The following is a 14,197-nucleotide window of genomic DNA, read 5'->3' on the forward strand; positions in this document are numbered from 1 at the left end:
TATTAGGTTTTAATGCTGGTGTTTACTTTAAGTTGAAAAAACTAACTTTTTTATTTTAAATGAAAAATAAATCCGTCTATATCCATAGTTGTTTCTTGCGGGTGCCATGCGGGTGCATTTCTTTGCAGTGCGATGCGAACCGAGTATTTGTAATTAAATTAATGTGGACGGTTTATATCAGATAGTGCGAATGTTAATCTCTATATTAATAAAGGTAAAGGCTTATTTGCAATAAAACCGCCATGATAGTATATTCTTACTGCAGTCTAAGTAAGCCCAATATAGACTCCGCTCAAGTACTAAGAAGGGAGAGAGTCGGGTAAATACTTGAGAATAGCCCAAGAGTGGGCCCTCAGGTGGGCTGAAATCTTTCCCAGAGAGTTTTATTACCAAGTCAAAACTTCAAGAGTTGTCAAATAGCCACTCTTCTACAAGTTTGCCAAATGTTTTGACTAATCCATCGTTGCTGTTATTTGAGTAACATCTGATTACTTCTAAGCATTTGCAAAGGGAAGGGGTCTGGTTCTAAATCCTAATCTCTATATCCTAATCCATATCCTAATCTGTGACTATTGAGATCCCTAATATAGTCCCTTGTATCTTTCCAAATCTTTCCGTTTTTTAATCTAAGTTGTGGCTCCCTCAGCAATGAAAACTCTTGAGTTTGTGCATTATCAACTTTTCAAGTATTTATTCAAAAGTGAATTATTTTTGAAGTTTATCGGATAAGCTAGATACCTTAAATCAACATGAACAAAGACTATTTTTGTTTTATATAGACTAGTCTCACTCGAGTAGGCATCTAATAGGGAGGTGATTCAGGCTCCCAGTAAAACATCAAGATTTTTATCATTTTACATACAGTTTCTTATACTTTCAATATAATTTGTAGATTATCAGAACTTTTTAAAATAGTCCCCCCCCCATCCCCACCCCCCCCCCCACACGAAAAAATTGTTGAGTGTGTATTTGATCAACTCTGACTCTAATTAAATATAATAAACATTGTTTCAGGTAAATTCAAAGATTGCTACTGATACTTAAGAGGGATACGAACTATCTTGTGCATTACGAGTGCTGTTGAACCCTCAACCCTCCGATTTTGTGCTAAAGATTAACTGATTATAGAACTACAATATTTTAGAGTGCAAATAAACGTGGGCAGTTAACAATTGAATGTGTTTAATTACCAATTACCTTTAAAAACTCTTAAACTAAATGTTCAATTTGTAAGCAAATGCTAATCATATTTTTCAATTAATAAATAAATCCTTCCATTCTGTAAGTATTGTGAAAAAACAGATAGGGCCTACATAATATGGTGAAACATTCAAACTTTAAGATATAAAGTGGGGAATGGTTCTAAGGGGTGGCAGTCACCCTCATAAAAGGGGTAATTTTTTCGTTTTAATTTTTAATGATGCTCTCTACTTCCATCTGGAGAACACTTGGTTTTCACTTTTATTTGAAAATCTTTTTTTTGATTCAATATCTCTTCACTTTTAATGTCTCATTTGGTGTAATATGGACATGAGGAGGGTCCCAGCCACCCCAGATGTCCAAGGATTTTATCTTTGGCATAAATCTGCTTCAAAAATAAAATCATCCTTTTACTTTTTTGAATCAAGCATATGATATATTTGTTAGAGATAAAGAGACAAAATCATTGCGAAAATAAAAAAGGATAAAAGAAATAACAATTGACCATATTATCAACATAAATGGATTTGCATACAAAGCGAAATAAATACTTAAATTCCCAATGTGCTACTTACTTATCCGGTGGAGTCTCCCCAACCACCTAATACTGTCAATTAAATTCAATCTTCTATTTTATATTAAAACAACTTCTGCAATAATTGAAAGCCATTCTGTCCTTTGCATCCAAAATGAGGGGACAATAAAGGTTAAATTGCCTCATAGTTATCAGAAGCACCTCTCTCAAAAGTTGAGAAATTTGACAGTAAAAATGAGGTTTCTGGGGTTATGACACCCCTCGTCCACAAAAAAAAATGCCGACCTCCCCCTTTCTCAATAGCTGGTATACAGTAATTCAATACAGTAAAACCGTTGTCATTAATGTATATAAACTCGATGTAGTAGCCCTTCACTTTGAAGGGACGTCTTAAATAATTATGGATCAATGCGGCACTATTTGACAGTGCATTGTCTAAAAATAAAAAGGATATTTATACGACTTTTCGACAATTCTAAGCCAATTAGTAATCTATGTTTTTCTATTGGAACTCGTTCGGGTAGAAGTTTTTGTGCTGCTAAACGAACTGGCAGAAATATGGTTCTTCGCAAAGTTTAGATTTGAATCTTGCTGGCTATACACATCTATATCTTGTCATAATTCTAAATCGGCTGGTAATTCTGAAATTTTAATCGAAAGTAATTGGGTTAGTTCGGGTCCAAGCCTTGATTTGTGGCATAGACAGAAATAGGTACTTTCCAGCGGCACAATATCTTTTGTTGCCAAAAAGGGACACTAAAGTTTTTTTGTTTTTATTTTCATCCGAACAAGCCCTCTCTCCGAACTTTCTACGATCACAATTCGACATGATCATCTTGAAAAAAAGCAAACAAGCAAGTTAATAACCATGCATTTCTTGCCAATTTCTAGAGAAATTATTCTAACTTATTACACACGAAAACTTGAAAAGTTCTACATTCAAGTTCTCAGAGACCCTGAATATGATGAGTAGCCTATCCCGTCCCCGTTTGTAGTGGGTGTCCCCCCCCTTTGCTGAAGTTTTATCAGCCTCAACTTTTTTATGGTAATTTTAAATCTTATTATATTTAAAATCACCATAACAAAGATATTTTTTCCATATATTAATCGATGTCAATTTTTCTTTTTTAGATTAGTGTCGGCGTATCCACTCTTTGTTTGCCGTACGTTACCGTCAACAGCTTGACATTCGCTACCGCGAATTTTTTCATAATTTAAATTCCGCTCTCTTTGAAACAAGTGTAACTTTCTACATTCTATTCACTACCACGACCGGCATTAGAATTATGAGTCTTTTTTGAATTATAAAAGATATCCTCATAACATGCAACATCCTTGCATAATATTCTATCTCGTATTATAAGCCGTTTCCCGACTGTTGAACATTCTACAAGCAGTTTCCTATAATCAATTTGCTTTCAGGTTAATTGGTTATCGCACCTACTTGGAAGGGAGAATTAATCTTTGTAAAACCATTGACATTTAATGACATTTAAAATAGATTGACAGTTAAATTGGTTCGAATTTCATAATATTCAGAAGCCACCTATAAACGGCTCTTGAAGGTGGCTGTGGCTACGCGACTAGGTTGCTATCACGCTTCTTTTAATTATTTTCTAAATATTGTACGTTATGTAGCGTTTATAATAAATTTTCATAACTAATAAACGATTAGGCTTCTTTTTAAATTACATAAAGAACCGTTATAGATATTAATTCTATTTTTGCTATTGGGCCATTTGCATTTGCTTACAAATCAAACATTTAGTTTAAGAGTTTTTAAAGGTAATTGGTATTTGACCAATTACCTTTCACACAAAATCTCTAAGCATGGGAATTTAAAGCAACCCCAGTATAAGGACCATCAAACATTATTAGAGACAAACTATTTAACAGGCGAGGAAGGGGTTACGCATTTCATTATTGTTTTATAAATAATATCACTTAGCTTCTTTTAAATTACCTCAACTATGTTCTAAGAAGTAGAATTGATTGTAGGTATTCTTTGACGTCCGATATTTCCCCGTCAGAAATGAAACGTCATTTCAGAGTGAAACAAATTTGGTTATTCTACTTTTTGCATCTTCAGTGGATCGACCAGCCTTACTAATAATATCACCAAGGTAAGTTGAGCTATTCACTTATCGATGTTCTCGTTGCACAATATTACCTCTCTGCCTTCATCTATCTCTAATCTTTGTAAATTTTTGTTCTTAACACTAATTTTCAAACCTGTTCTTGCATCCATGACTCTCCAAACATTTAAAAACTTACTATTTTTTTCTATTTAAATGACCAGTGGCGAGGGAGAAAGGGCTGAACGTGCATGTAAAAATAGAGGTAGGCCTTCATGACAAGATCGTTCAAAACTTTGTGAATTTTGAGTGCCTTCTCCTTCCACGCTTTGTCTACAGCCCCCGTAACATAAATACTGAGCACACTAACAATGTATTCGCTGTTTCTAACAACCGGCTGCTCTGAAGCTGAGCCATCTCGTGGAAACAACCAACAGCATCCTCGTTGTTACATATCTTGTAACAGCATATTTCTTTGCTTCACTATTGTTTTTGACTCGTTGTAATTCTTACTGCCGCTATTCTATTAACCGCGTATTTCTTTGCTATTCACTTTCGTTTTTGACTCGTTGTAATTGTCATTTTCGAAAGTATTCTAACCACATATTTCTTTGTTCTTCATATTCGTTTATCATTACTTCAGATTTTTTTCAATGCCCTTTGCATTAGCTGGTTGAATTGGAGGTGTCACATTTGATAGTCTTGGTTGTTCATTTTCACCCAGTGTGAATTTACGTTTCTCAGGTCTTCCTCTTGATCTTGTTGTCATTTAATGGTCCAGTTTTTTCATTTCAAGCAATTGTTATTTTACGTTTTCGTCCTCTACGTTTCTATGAAACTGCTGAAAACAACTTTTGTAAATAGACTCATTACACTTGGTAGTTTGTGCTTAGCTATGTTTCTTGTGTAATTTTGAATGTGCTACAGACACTAAAAATAATACAACCCTTCCTGAGGCAGAAATGACGTATTTATGCTCTTATATATGTCTGTATAAAGACTTCAGATATATATATATATATATATATATATATATATATATATATATATATATATATATATATATATATATATATATATATATATATATATATATATATATATATATATATATATATATATATATATATATATATATATATATATATATATATATATATATATATATATATATATATATATATATATATATATATATATATATATATATATATTTGTCTTAGAGGTAATTACTTGGCTAAAAAAAAGGAGAGAGAGATAGGAAGAAAAGAACTGTCATCCTAATCCAGTAATTGAGATAAAATCAGAATTCTTATAAAAAATTATTTTTATATGTCTTGCTTTCTCTTTTCCGTCTCAATTTTACACGTGGAGCGGTTAAGAGTAATTGTACAAGGTAAATTTTCACCGGGATTGAATTGTCTAGAGGGTATTTCCGTGGGAGGGGATTTCTCCGTGGAGGTAGGGCCAGATTTGCTGCCATTGTTTAAAAAAGGATCAGAAATTAGATTAAAAAAACAAGTTTTCCAACTGAAAGTAAGGAGCAACATTAAAACTCCAAACAAACAGAAATTATTACACATATAAAGGGGGTTGTCCCCTCCTCAACACTTCGCTCTTTATGAGCGAACACTTCGCTATTATATTTGCTATATTTGTTAATAGCCAAATATACAGTAAAACATTTCATATCCTTTTAAAGCCATAGATATAATAGAAATGAATTATTTTAAATCAGAGAAAAAAAATATTTAACTAGTTTAAAAATCTTTTTAATTGCAGTTTAGTTGTTCACTCCTGAAAGTTCTTCTCATATTAGCTGCTCGTTTCCCCATATAAGTCCCTCTTCTATTCTTGTATGGTTAATTGACTAATATCTAATTAACTACGTATTAGTTATTCATTCCTCCGAAATTACCCATATTAGTTACATCTCCCCCTCGAAAAAACCAAATCATTTTCTCTCTTGCTACATGGAGGTAGAGGTTACCACGGACATAGGTCTGGGATTTCAGGGCCGAAGTTCCTCGAAATCCTATATTTTCCAGATATTCTGAATTTCTTATGGATATGTTCAACCCCCCTCCCCCCCACCCAAACATATACAGTCCTGCGACGTTCTTAGTAGAAACTAATATTTAAATTTACCTGTTCTTAAAATTAATATTTATAAATAAACATATAAATAAATTACTAAAATAATAAATTTACCTGCTCCTGAAACTAATATTTAAATTTACCTGCGACGTTCCTAGTAGAAACTAATATTTAAATTTACCTAGTAGAAATTAATATTTAAATTTAAATCTTAAATTTAACATTTACGTAAAAAGAATACTTACCTGCATATTAGTTGTTAAGTTACAAACAGGATGTTCCTTCATCGGTGAGGATGCCACTAAGGCCATATGATGATTGCAAATCTCCACGTCATTAGAAGCCCTTCCGTAATGAGCAATTTGTATATTAACTGCAGTTCCTAGTGGACATTGAAGATCTAAGACCTCTCCATCACATGCGGCTTGTTGAAATGTGCGTAATGTTCCATCCAGAAGTGCTGAAATGAGAGCAGAACGTTATTATGACAATGCCATGGGTGTGAAGGTTCGAATATCTTCACAACGTCAATTAACACAAGACCTGTTTTTAAATTCAAAACAGGTATTTCTCACCTGTTTTTCCACAGAGTCGCAAACAAAGAATAAAAGTATTTCCAAACTAAAATGGCGCTAGTAAGATTAAACATATTTTATTTACAGAAACGAAATTACTTTTTTTTTTAACAAGATTAGATGATAGGACAAACCTCAGCCCCCTCTCAGTTATGTATTTGCACAAAAATATTATGAGAAAAACAGTTCATTTAGCGTATTTGCTTTTCGGAATTCGGTGTAATTATCTGAAAAAAAAATCATATCCCAAATACGAAGGGAGCTTTCGCCCACCCAAACCTCATACTGGACGTTCAATTGATTCTATATTTATATTAAATAATAAAAAAACAAGTTGTTTTTTAACTGAAAGTAGGGAGCGACATTAAAACTTAAACAAACAGAAATTATTCCGTATAAGAAACGGGCTGTCCCCTCCTGAACGCCTCGCTCTTTACGCTAAAGTTTTTTATTGTTTAAAAAAATTGAGTTGTGAGAAAAAGTCAAACTTTTGATGGATCTATTGGTATCAAAATTCCGTTTCTTACAGTTTCAGTTACTATTGAGCCGGGTCACTCCTTACTTACGTGGTAACGAACGTGGTAATTGGTAACGTGGTAACCTGAACAAGAAGTAAATATAGTACTTTTACCATTTGTTTGTTAGCGAACTAAGTTCACTATTTAAGTGGCAGCAACTATCGAGAGAAAATTTGTTTCAACTCACAGCGTTTAATAAATTCTTCTTCTATTAGAATTATTTCCATTCTCTATGGGAACATTGGGAAGAACCTTCAGATCGAGCTAAAGCTTTGAGCGATAAGCTCTGCATCTATCTTTTGTACATAATGAACGCTAATTAATGTTGATTCGGTTATATCTGCAAATGAGATTGCCAATTTAGCAAGTTTCAACTATTAGAATAATTCAATAAGCTTATTAAAGCCATTCCAGGGGCGGATCCAGGATTTTTAAAGGGGGAGGGGTAAAATAGGTTGATCCGGAAAAAAAATTTAGAGGGGGGGGGGGGCAAAATAGGTTGATCCGATAAACTTGCGTTAGTAGCAAGTTTGATTAACGCAAACTTGAGTTAATTAAGTAAATTACACTACTTTAGACTACACTAGGGGGCGGGGGGTGCCCCCCACGCCCCCCTTTGGATACGCCCCTGAGCCATTCTTGGTCTGACGAAGGGATTTATCTTGGTTTTGTCCTTAAACGCAAAGAAAAAGATAAATTCTATATTTAAATCAACCAATATGATTTTTTTTTTAACTCGAAGTAGCAAGCAGCATTAAAACTTAAAACAAACGAAAATTATTCAGTAAATGAAGGGGTCTGGTCCTCCGTAACCCTTGCTAATTACGCTAAAGTTTCTGAGTGCTTTAAAAAGGAATTTTTCAGTGTTTATCTCTAGTTTATTCAGCAGAAAGTTGGCTTCTCCAAAATTTACACGGAAGTTAAAGTTAACCAAATTTAACGACTTGTTTTTTGTGTCGAGTTTACGTATTTAAGAACGTCAACTTTCGGATATATTTAGGATAATCCAATTTTCATCTGGAAAAATTAAAAGAAATCAAAAAATATTCGGGAATAATGGAAACACTGGTTACAATTTATGAGCCTTGAAGAGCTGTCGATTAGATGCTGACAGCTTTTTTTCAACAGCAAGTAATTGAATCTCTGGGAACGCTTCTAATCTAACTTTCGAGGCAGAGGGAAACTGCTGGAAAACTATTCTTGTTTTCCAGTATTTTTCTATTCCACTTCAAAAGTACAAATCATCTATAAAAGAAAAAAAAAGAAAGGCGAATGCTGAGTAGGACATTTATCTATAAGTGTTGGTTGTAATCGACCCTATGAAGGGTTTCACTTCTAAATAAATAATAGCTGATAGTTTTACAATGAAATTCGATTTATGAAGAGAGCCAGAAGAAAGCTCATGGATAGGCCAACGTGATTATTTGTTGCTTATTTCATTATTATCCCCAGAAGTGATCGTGTCGAGCGGGTGCTCCTAAAATATCGGGAGAGGACTCATCCGAAGGGCAATGGAAGTTCCAATACCCCCATTAAGTGACGAAAAATATTAGAGGGCACTAGCCCCCTTCCCATACTCCTTTTTTCCGAAGTCATCTGATCAAAATTTGAGAAAGACATCATGTTCAGCATATTTAAAAGGTCAAACAACTATTCCTTTGGGGATGAAATGATTCCCACAGCCACTGCGGAAAGGACAGTGGGTTATGACATTTGCTCATTGTTTACATATAGTATCTGTCATTGGGATGCATGCAAACTTTTTTTTGGGGGGGGATTCTCGGGGGCAAGATTTTTTGTGAAAAGAGAAGTTTCCGGGGGAGAAACTGCTCGGAAAATTTTACAAGGAGGGAATTTTTTGGAATTTCTATACATAATTCTAATTATTTGTCTTATTCTCTGTTTGGCGACTCAATTTTACACATGACGATGTTGGGGAGGGGGTAATTCTCCTGAGAAAATTTACAGCGGGATTGGAATTGTCGTAGAGACTTATAGGTGGGGGGGGGATTTTCAGCGAAAGAAATTCTCCATGGGGGAATTCTTCTCAGGAGAATTTTCTGTGGGGTAAAACTGTCCATTGGAGGAGTGGAATTTCCGGGGAATATTTTCCGTGGAGGAGTAGATTTTCGGTATGATTTAAAAGCAATCAGAAATTGAATAAAAACAGGTCTTTTTTAAGTGAAAGTAGGCCAAAAAGAAGTTTCCAGGCGCAAGTGTCCGCAGGAAATTTTCAGTCAGGTTAGAATTGCCCAGTGGGAATTTTCCATGAAGATTTCGCGCATTAAGAACTTTTTATGGAGGAAATTTTTATCGGGGAGGGATTTTTCCATAGAGGGGGGATATGGATTTCCCAGCATTATTTGAAAAACCATCAAAGATTATATGGGAAAAATCAGCTGAAAGTAAAGAGCAAAATTAATACATATAACGAACAGAACTTATTTCATATATGAGGGGCGACCCCCTCCATAATACCTCACTGTTTACACTAAAATTTGGTTTCTTCCCAATTCCTTAAGAACGACTCCTGAAACAAAAGTGCCGTTTAACTAGAATAAAAAGCTTTTTTTAAAGTTCTAAAGAAATTTAGCGTGAAGAGTGACGAATTAGGGAGGGGCAGTTCTCATATATGGAAAAATTTTCGTTAGTTTTAAGGGTTCTAATGTTGCTCCTTACTTATATTGAAAGAAACATTTTTATTCACTACTTATAATAGAACCAAATTAACGTACAAAGCTAAAAATATACAAATTCTAGATTGAAGTTCTCTAAGCTTTTATATATGTCAACATTTATCTTACAAAGCCCTCTTATATTTTTTGTATTCAACTTGAGTTCGGGAAACCCTCCTTTCCATTGCTAATTTATTCAAATTATCGTTACAACATCCAATTTCAAAGCATTTTTCAAAATAAATATTTCCATTCCTTTTCTGATGTGAGACGCAATTTATTCAAAATAAAATGAATTCAAACATGCAATTTGTTTGGATTTACACAATTCTTCAGAAAGCGATTGAGCCTTTTCAAATCCTTTCTTTTTAAAAGGAGTTTTAAGCCTAATTTAAGTAATTGCCAAACACAAATTTAGAAAAAAATATAAAGATGTTTCTGGGTAAACATATAAGGTTGTTGAAAGGGTGGTCGTATATACTGCAGAGGGAGTTCATTCGATTGTTAATCAGAAATTATAGTGCCCTTTCAGAGTCAAATGAGATGAGAGGGTAACTAGCCCCTACGTCTTCCTTTCCCTAAGATTCATCCGATTAAAATTTTGAGTTAGACCCTTAGTGGTAGTTTGTGGGGGATCTGAGCTAGCCATAAGGCACCATGTGTATACTTTCAATACTACCACTAAAGTTACAGTAACTAATGACGCTAAGGGTATTAAGGTGAAACTCTTAGGGAACGTTCAGAGGGAGTTTCAATTAAATGGAAAAATTATATGAATGCAGGCTTTCAAAAGGGTATATAAGCAATATCATAGGTAGATAATTTCTTAGACTACATTGTTTTTTCATTTACAAAACATTAAGCAAGAAAAAACGGGTTTGAATTTCAACAAAACAGTGAAAAAAAACATTTTAATTAAAAAATATTCCGAATGTTTTGGCCCCACGTCCGGGAGCCTTTCTCAACGGGAAAAAAAAGAACGGCAAAAATATTTAAAAAAAAATAACAAACATGAAAAAACACGACAACTAAACAGACGAAGAATGAAAATATAAATAAATAAATAAATAAGAACAACTCATATTATAAATAAACTTCTTCTTGTTTGTTTATAATGTGAGTTGTTCTTATTTATTTATTTATATTTTTTTCTAATTGTTCTTCGTGTGTTTAGTTGTCGTGTTTTTTTATGTTTGTTAATTTTTTAAAAACATTTTTTCGATCTTTTCGTTTTTTTATGTTGAGAAAGGCTCCCAGACGTGGGGCCCGAAATATTCAGAATATTTTTAAATTAAATTGCTCTTTTGTTTTTATTTATTTTTGTTTTACTGCTTTGTTGAAATTAAAACCCGCTTTTTGTTGCTTAATTTTTCTTATCATAGGTAGCGCAGCGCTGTCATAGAAAGCAATTTTAAAGAAAATTTTAAAGGAGCTCATTCGATTGGACATTAAAAGTTGTAGTGACTATTTTAAGGATCAAAAGCTATTGCAAGGCAAGCCGACCTCATCCAATGTCCATCAATTTTCGAAACACATCCAATAAAAATTTTGAGATAGCCTTTTTATTAAGTATATTTAATATGTCCAGTAACTATATCTCTAAGAAAATTGGGTATATCAACCCCTCACACTGATGCAATTTGTCCATTATGCCTTAAAACTAAGTGTTGCTTTAAAACTAAATCAAAAGGCATTGTGCGTACGCCAGTTGCCAGAGACAGAGTTAGGTTTATTCTCAGGGGGGAGGGGCAAGTGTAGACTTTACCACCCCCTACCGCACCATCAATACTGCACATGTTATAATTTTTGCCCAAAAATATTACAATTTCAGCTTGTTTTGCCGCCCCCGAGCGTGCCACCCGGGTTGCTTGCCCGTCTAGAACCCTTCTAGATCTGACCCTGCTAATTGCTAATAAGATGTCTCAACAATATCCCAAGAACGACTTAGGGTATAGAGTGGAAACTTTCAGGGCTTGTACTATTACTACTTCTGCTCTGACCATTGAACAAAATCAGAAGACTACAAGTGTATCAAGGTTATGAAAGATCATAGATACAATGTTTTGGTAATGGTATTAAGTTTTAACAAACAACAAAAGTACGAAGAACAATAGAGGCATTTTTTTTGCAAGACAGTGGAGATAATTTGAATGAATATTTCGGCCCTATGTCCAAGGGCCGTCCTCAGCAAGACAAAAATATATAAAAGAAAAAAGATTCACAACAGCATGCGACGAATAAAACCAAAAATTTTCAATATTCAATTTGGAATATTTCAACTGTTGCACATATCCATACAGAATATATAACCCCGAGGACGATATCCGATTTTTTAGTACATGGGTTCCTTGACAAATTCCTTCTTGGAATATGTGTATACAAAATTCTTTATTTAAAAAAAGAAAGAAAATAAAATCTTGGAAGAAGAAGAAGGGAACCACTAATAGGCTATAGATTGGGATCAAACCAAGTGGGTAATGAATGGTGATTAGTAGTGGATATTTTTAACTCTCCCATTCCCCATCTCTACTCAACGGACTTTTTAAAGGCCGCCAGTTCTATAAATACTTCCTAGCCCAGGTTTTATGAGCCTTTTTGTGCTCGACAAAAAACCTCACATATCACCTTATGAATCGAAAATTAAATGAAATGAGTAGTATCCTATTGATACGTCCGAACACACCCATTGAACTTATATTGACATTAAGTTGTATGTATTTGTATATCATATATAATCTTTAGTTTAAAAAACACCTCTCTCTAATGGCCATTCTTGAATTTCTTAATTCAGTTCATGAAAAATTTTGAACTTCAACCTTCAGGGGACGGTAAAGAGCAATATGAAAATTAAAAAGCGCATAAAAACTGCCCTCAGGTAGTTTGCGAGTCTAGATCCTGAGGCGAATCTTAATTATTTTTTATTCTGAACATTGGTTTTTACTTAGATGTTTTTTAACTAAAATCTTCACCTTGCATATCTTAGCACATTAAATATACTCGAAACAAAAGGAAATTCACTTGTGATAATTTAAAAGTACAAAATGAGGATAATAAAAATATGTCAGTCTTGATTTTTTCTATTAGAAAAATAATGTTTGTAGGCATTTTTTTCTTTTGTTTTTTTAACTAAATTTTTTCATTTTTTCAGGTCTTAAAATCACATTAAATATACTTATAACCCAGTAGTCACGTGATATTTTAAAAATTAACGATGAAGAAGATTGAAATACGTCATTCGTGATTCATTCTATTAGAAAAATAATGTTTGTAGTGAAATTTTTTTATTTGGAACAGACTATTTTTGGGACAGAATTTTATTTGGGAGCACAGAATTTTTTTAAAGTTAGAAAGATTGAATCAAATTCTGTTTAGAGTTAGATACATGATATTTATCAATATTCAATCAGACACAGACAGTAATACCAGTTTCACAAGTGATGTACTAGAGCCTGGAATAGACGATTAAGGTTTATTTACCATTGTCTGAGAGAGATGAATGGGATTTTTGTTAGAGCTAGAGACATATGAAGTTGGAATTAATCAACATTCAGAGGCAGGCGAGGGGGAAATTATCAAGATTCAGATTCATGTGAGTAGAAGTTTTTCAAAAGTCACATATATAATATTTTCCCAATGAAGAGAAAACTAATCAAAGAAAATGCAAACATAAAAATAATAGTTGATCAGGAGGGGTATCCTTCTTTTTTCTTTTTATCGGTTGAGTGCCAGAAAGATGGTGATAGGATCTATCAACAGGTAACGTGGTACCAGAATCATAAGCCAGAAGTTACCCCTCGTTATCAACTATTAGTTTCAGGCTTGCATTCTCTTTGAAAGCTATCATCTCTGGAAATGTTATTCTCGCATATCCACCATCATAAGTGTTGAATTTTTTTGATACTCCAAAGGCATCTAATCTCTCAAATTCATGACAACGCACGCATAAATTTCCAATAATGTTACCACTCAGACTTGTTTCATAGTTCAAATATTTGTCCTTGGCAACATTCTATGCTACGACAACTTTATCATAAACACACACTTTCTTTAAATATTTCATCTTCAATTTTTTTCAAATAAGATGTAACTGTTTATCCTTCCAATGTAAAAATAATACTGTTCGAAAAATATGATAAACCAAGTACTTTAGATGGCCAGCTAAACAGTACCACAGGGGCAGCTGCAAAGAAAAAAAATCGTGTTCTGGTGAACACGTCAAATGTGCATACATTGCACAAGCTACTTCTCTATCTAGTAATTTCATTGATCCTCATTCCTGAGGATCAAAATACTCTTGAAATACTTGATAAGCTTTTGAAAATATAAGGCATGATTTTAATATCAATACATATTCAAAAAATACCATGAAAACTCATATTTTGATGGCAATATTTTAGGTTTTGGATAATGGAGTTCTTATTTTAATATTCAATATTTATTAGTAAGTAATTTTTTTCTTTTATTTATTTATGTTTTTTATTTAGAATTTTTAATCTTTTATTTAGAATTTTTAACCTTTTCT

At 33.4% G+C, this 14,197-nt stretch overlaps 1 protein-coding gene across 1 annotated transcript in view; it reads right to left on the reverse strand.

The window, feature by feature from the left end:
• The window catches only part of LOC148955977 (protein eva-1 homolog C-like), a 108,054-nt gene that overhangs the window by 51,107 nt on the left and 42,750 nt on the right, over positions 1-14,197 (reverse strand). The window contains exon 2 of the mRNA XM_089088713.1: positions 6,153-6,367. Within this exon, the coding sequence (XP_088944839.1) occupies positions 6,153-6,367 (215 nt within the window). The remainder of the gene's footprint in view (positions 1-6,152; positions 6,368-14,197) is intronic.

This window comes from Artemia sp. Qi Xiang Cuo, chromosome 1, assembly GCF_049724085.1.
Source record: "Artemia sp. Qi Xiang Cuo chromosome 1, ASM4972408v1, whole genome shotgun sequence".
Lineage (NCBI taxonomy): Eukaryota > Metazoa > Arthropoda > Branchiopoda > Anostraca > Artemiidae > Artemia > Artemia sp. Qi Xiang Cuo.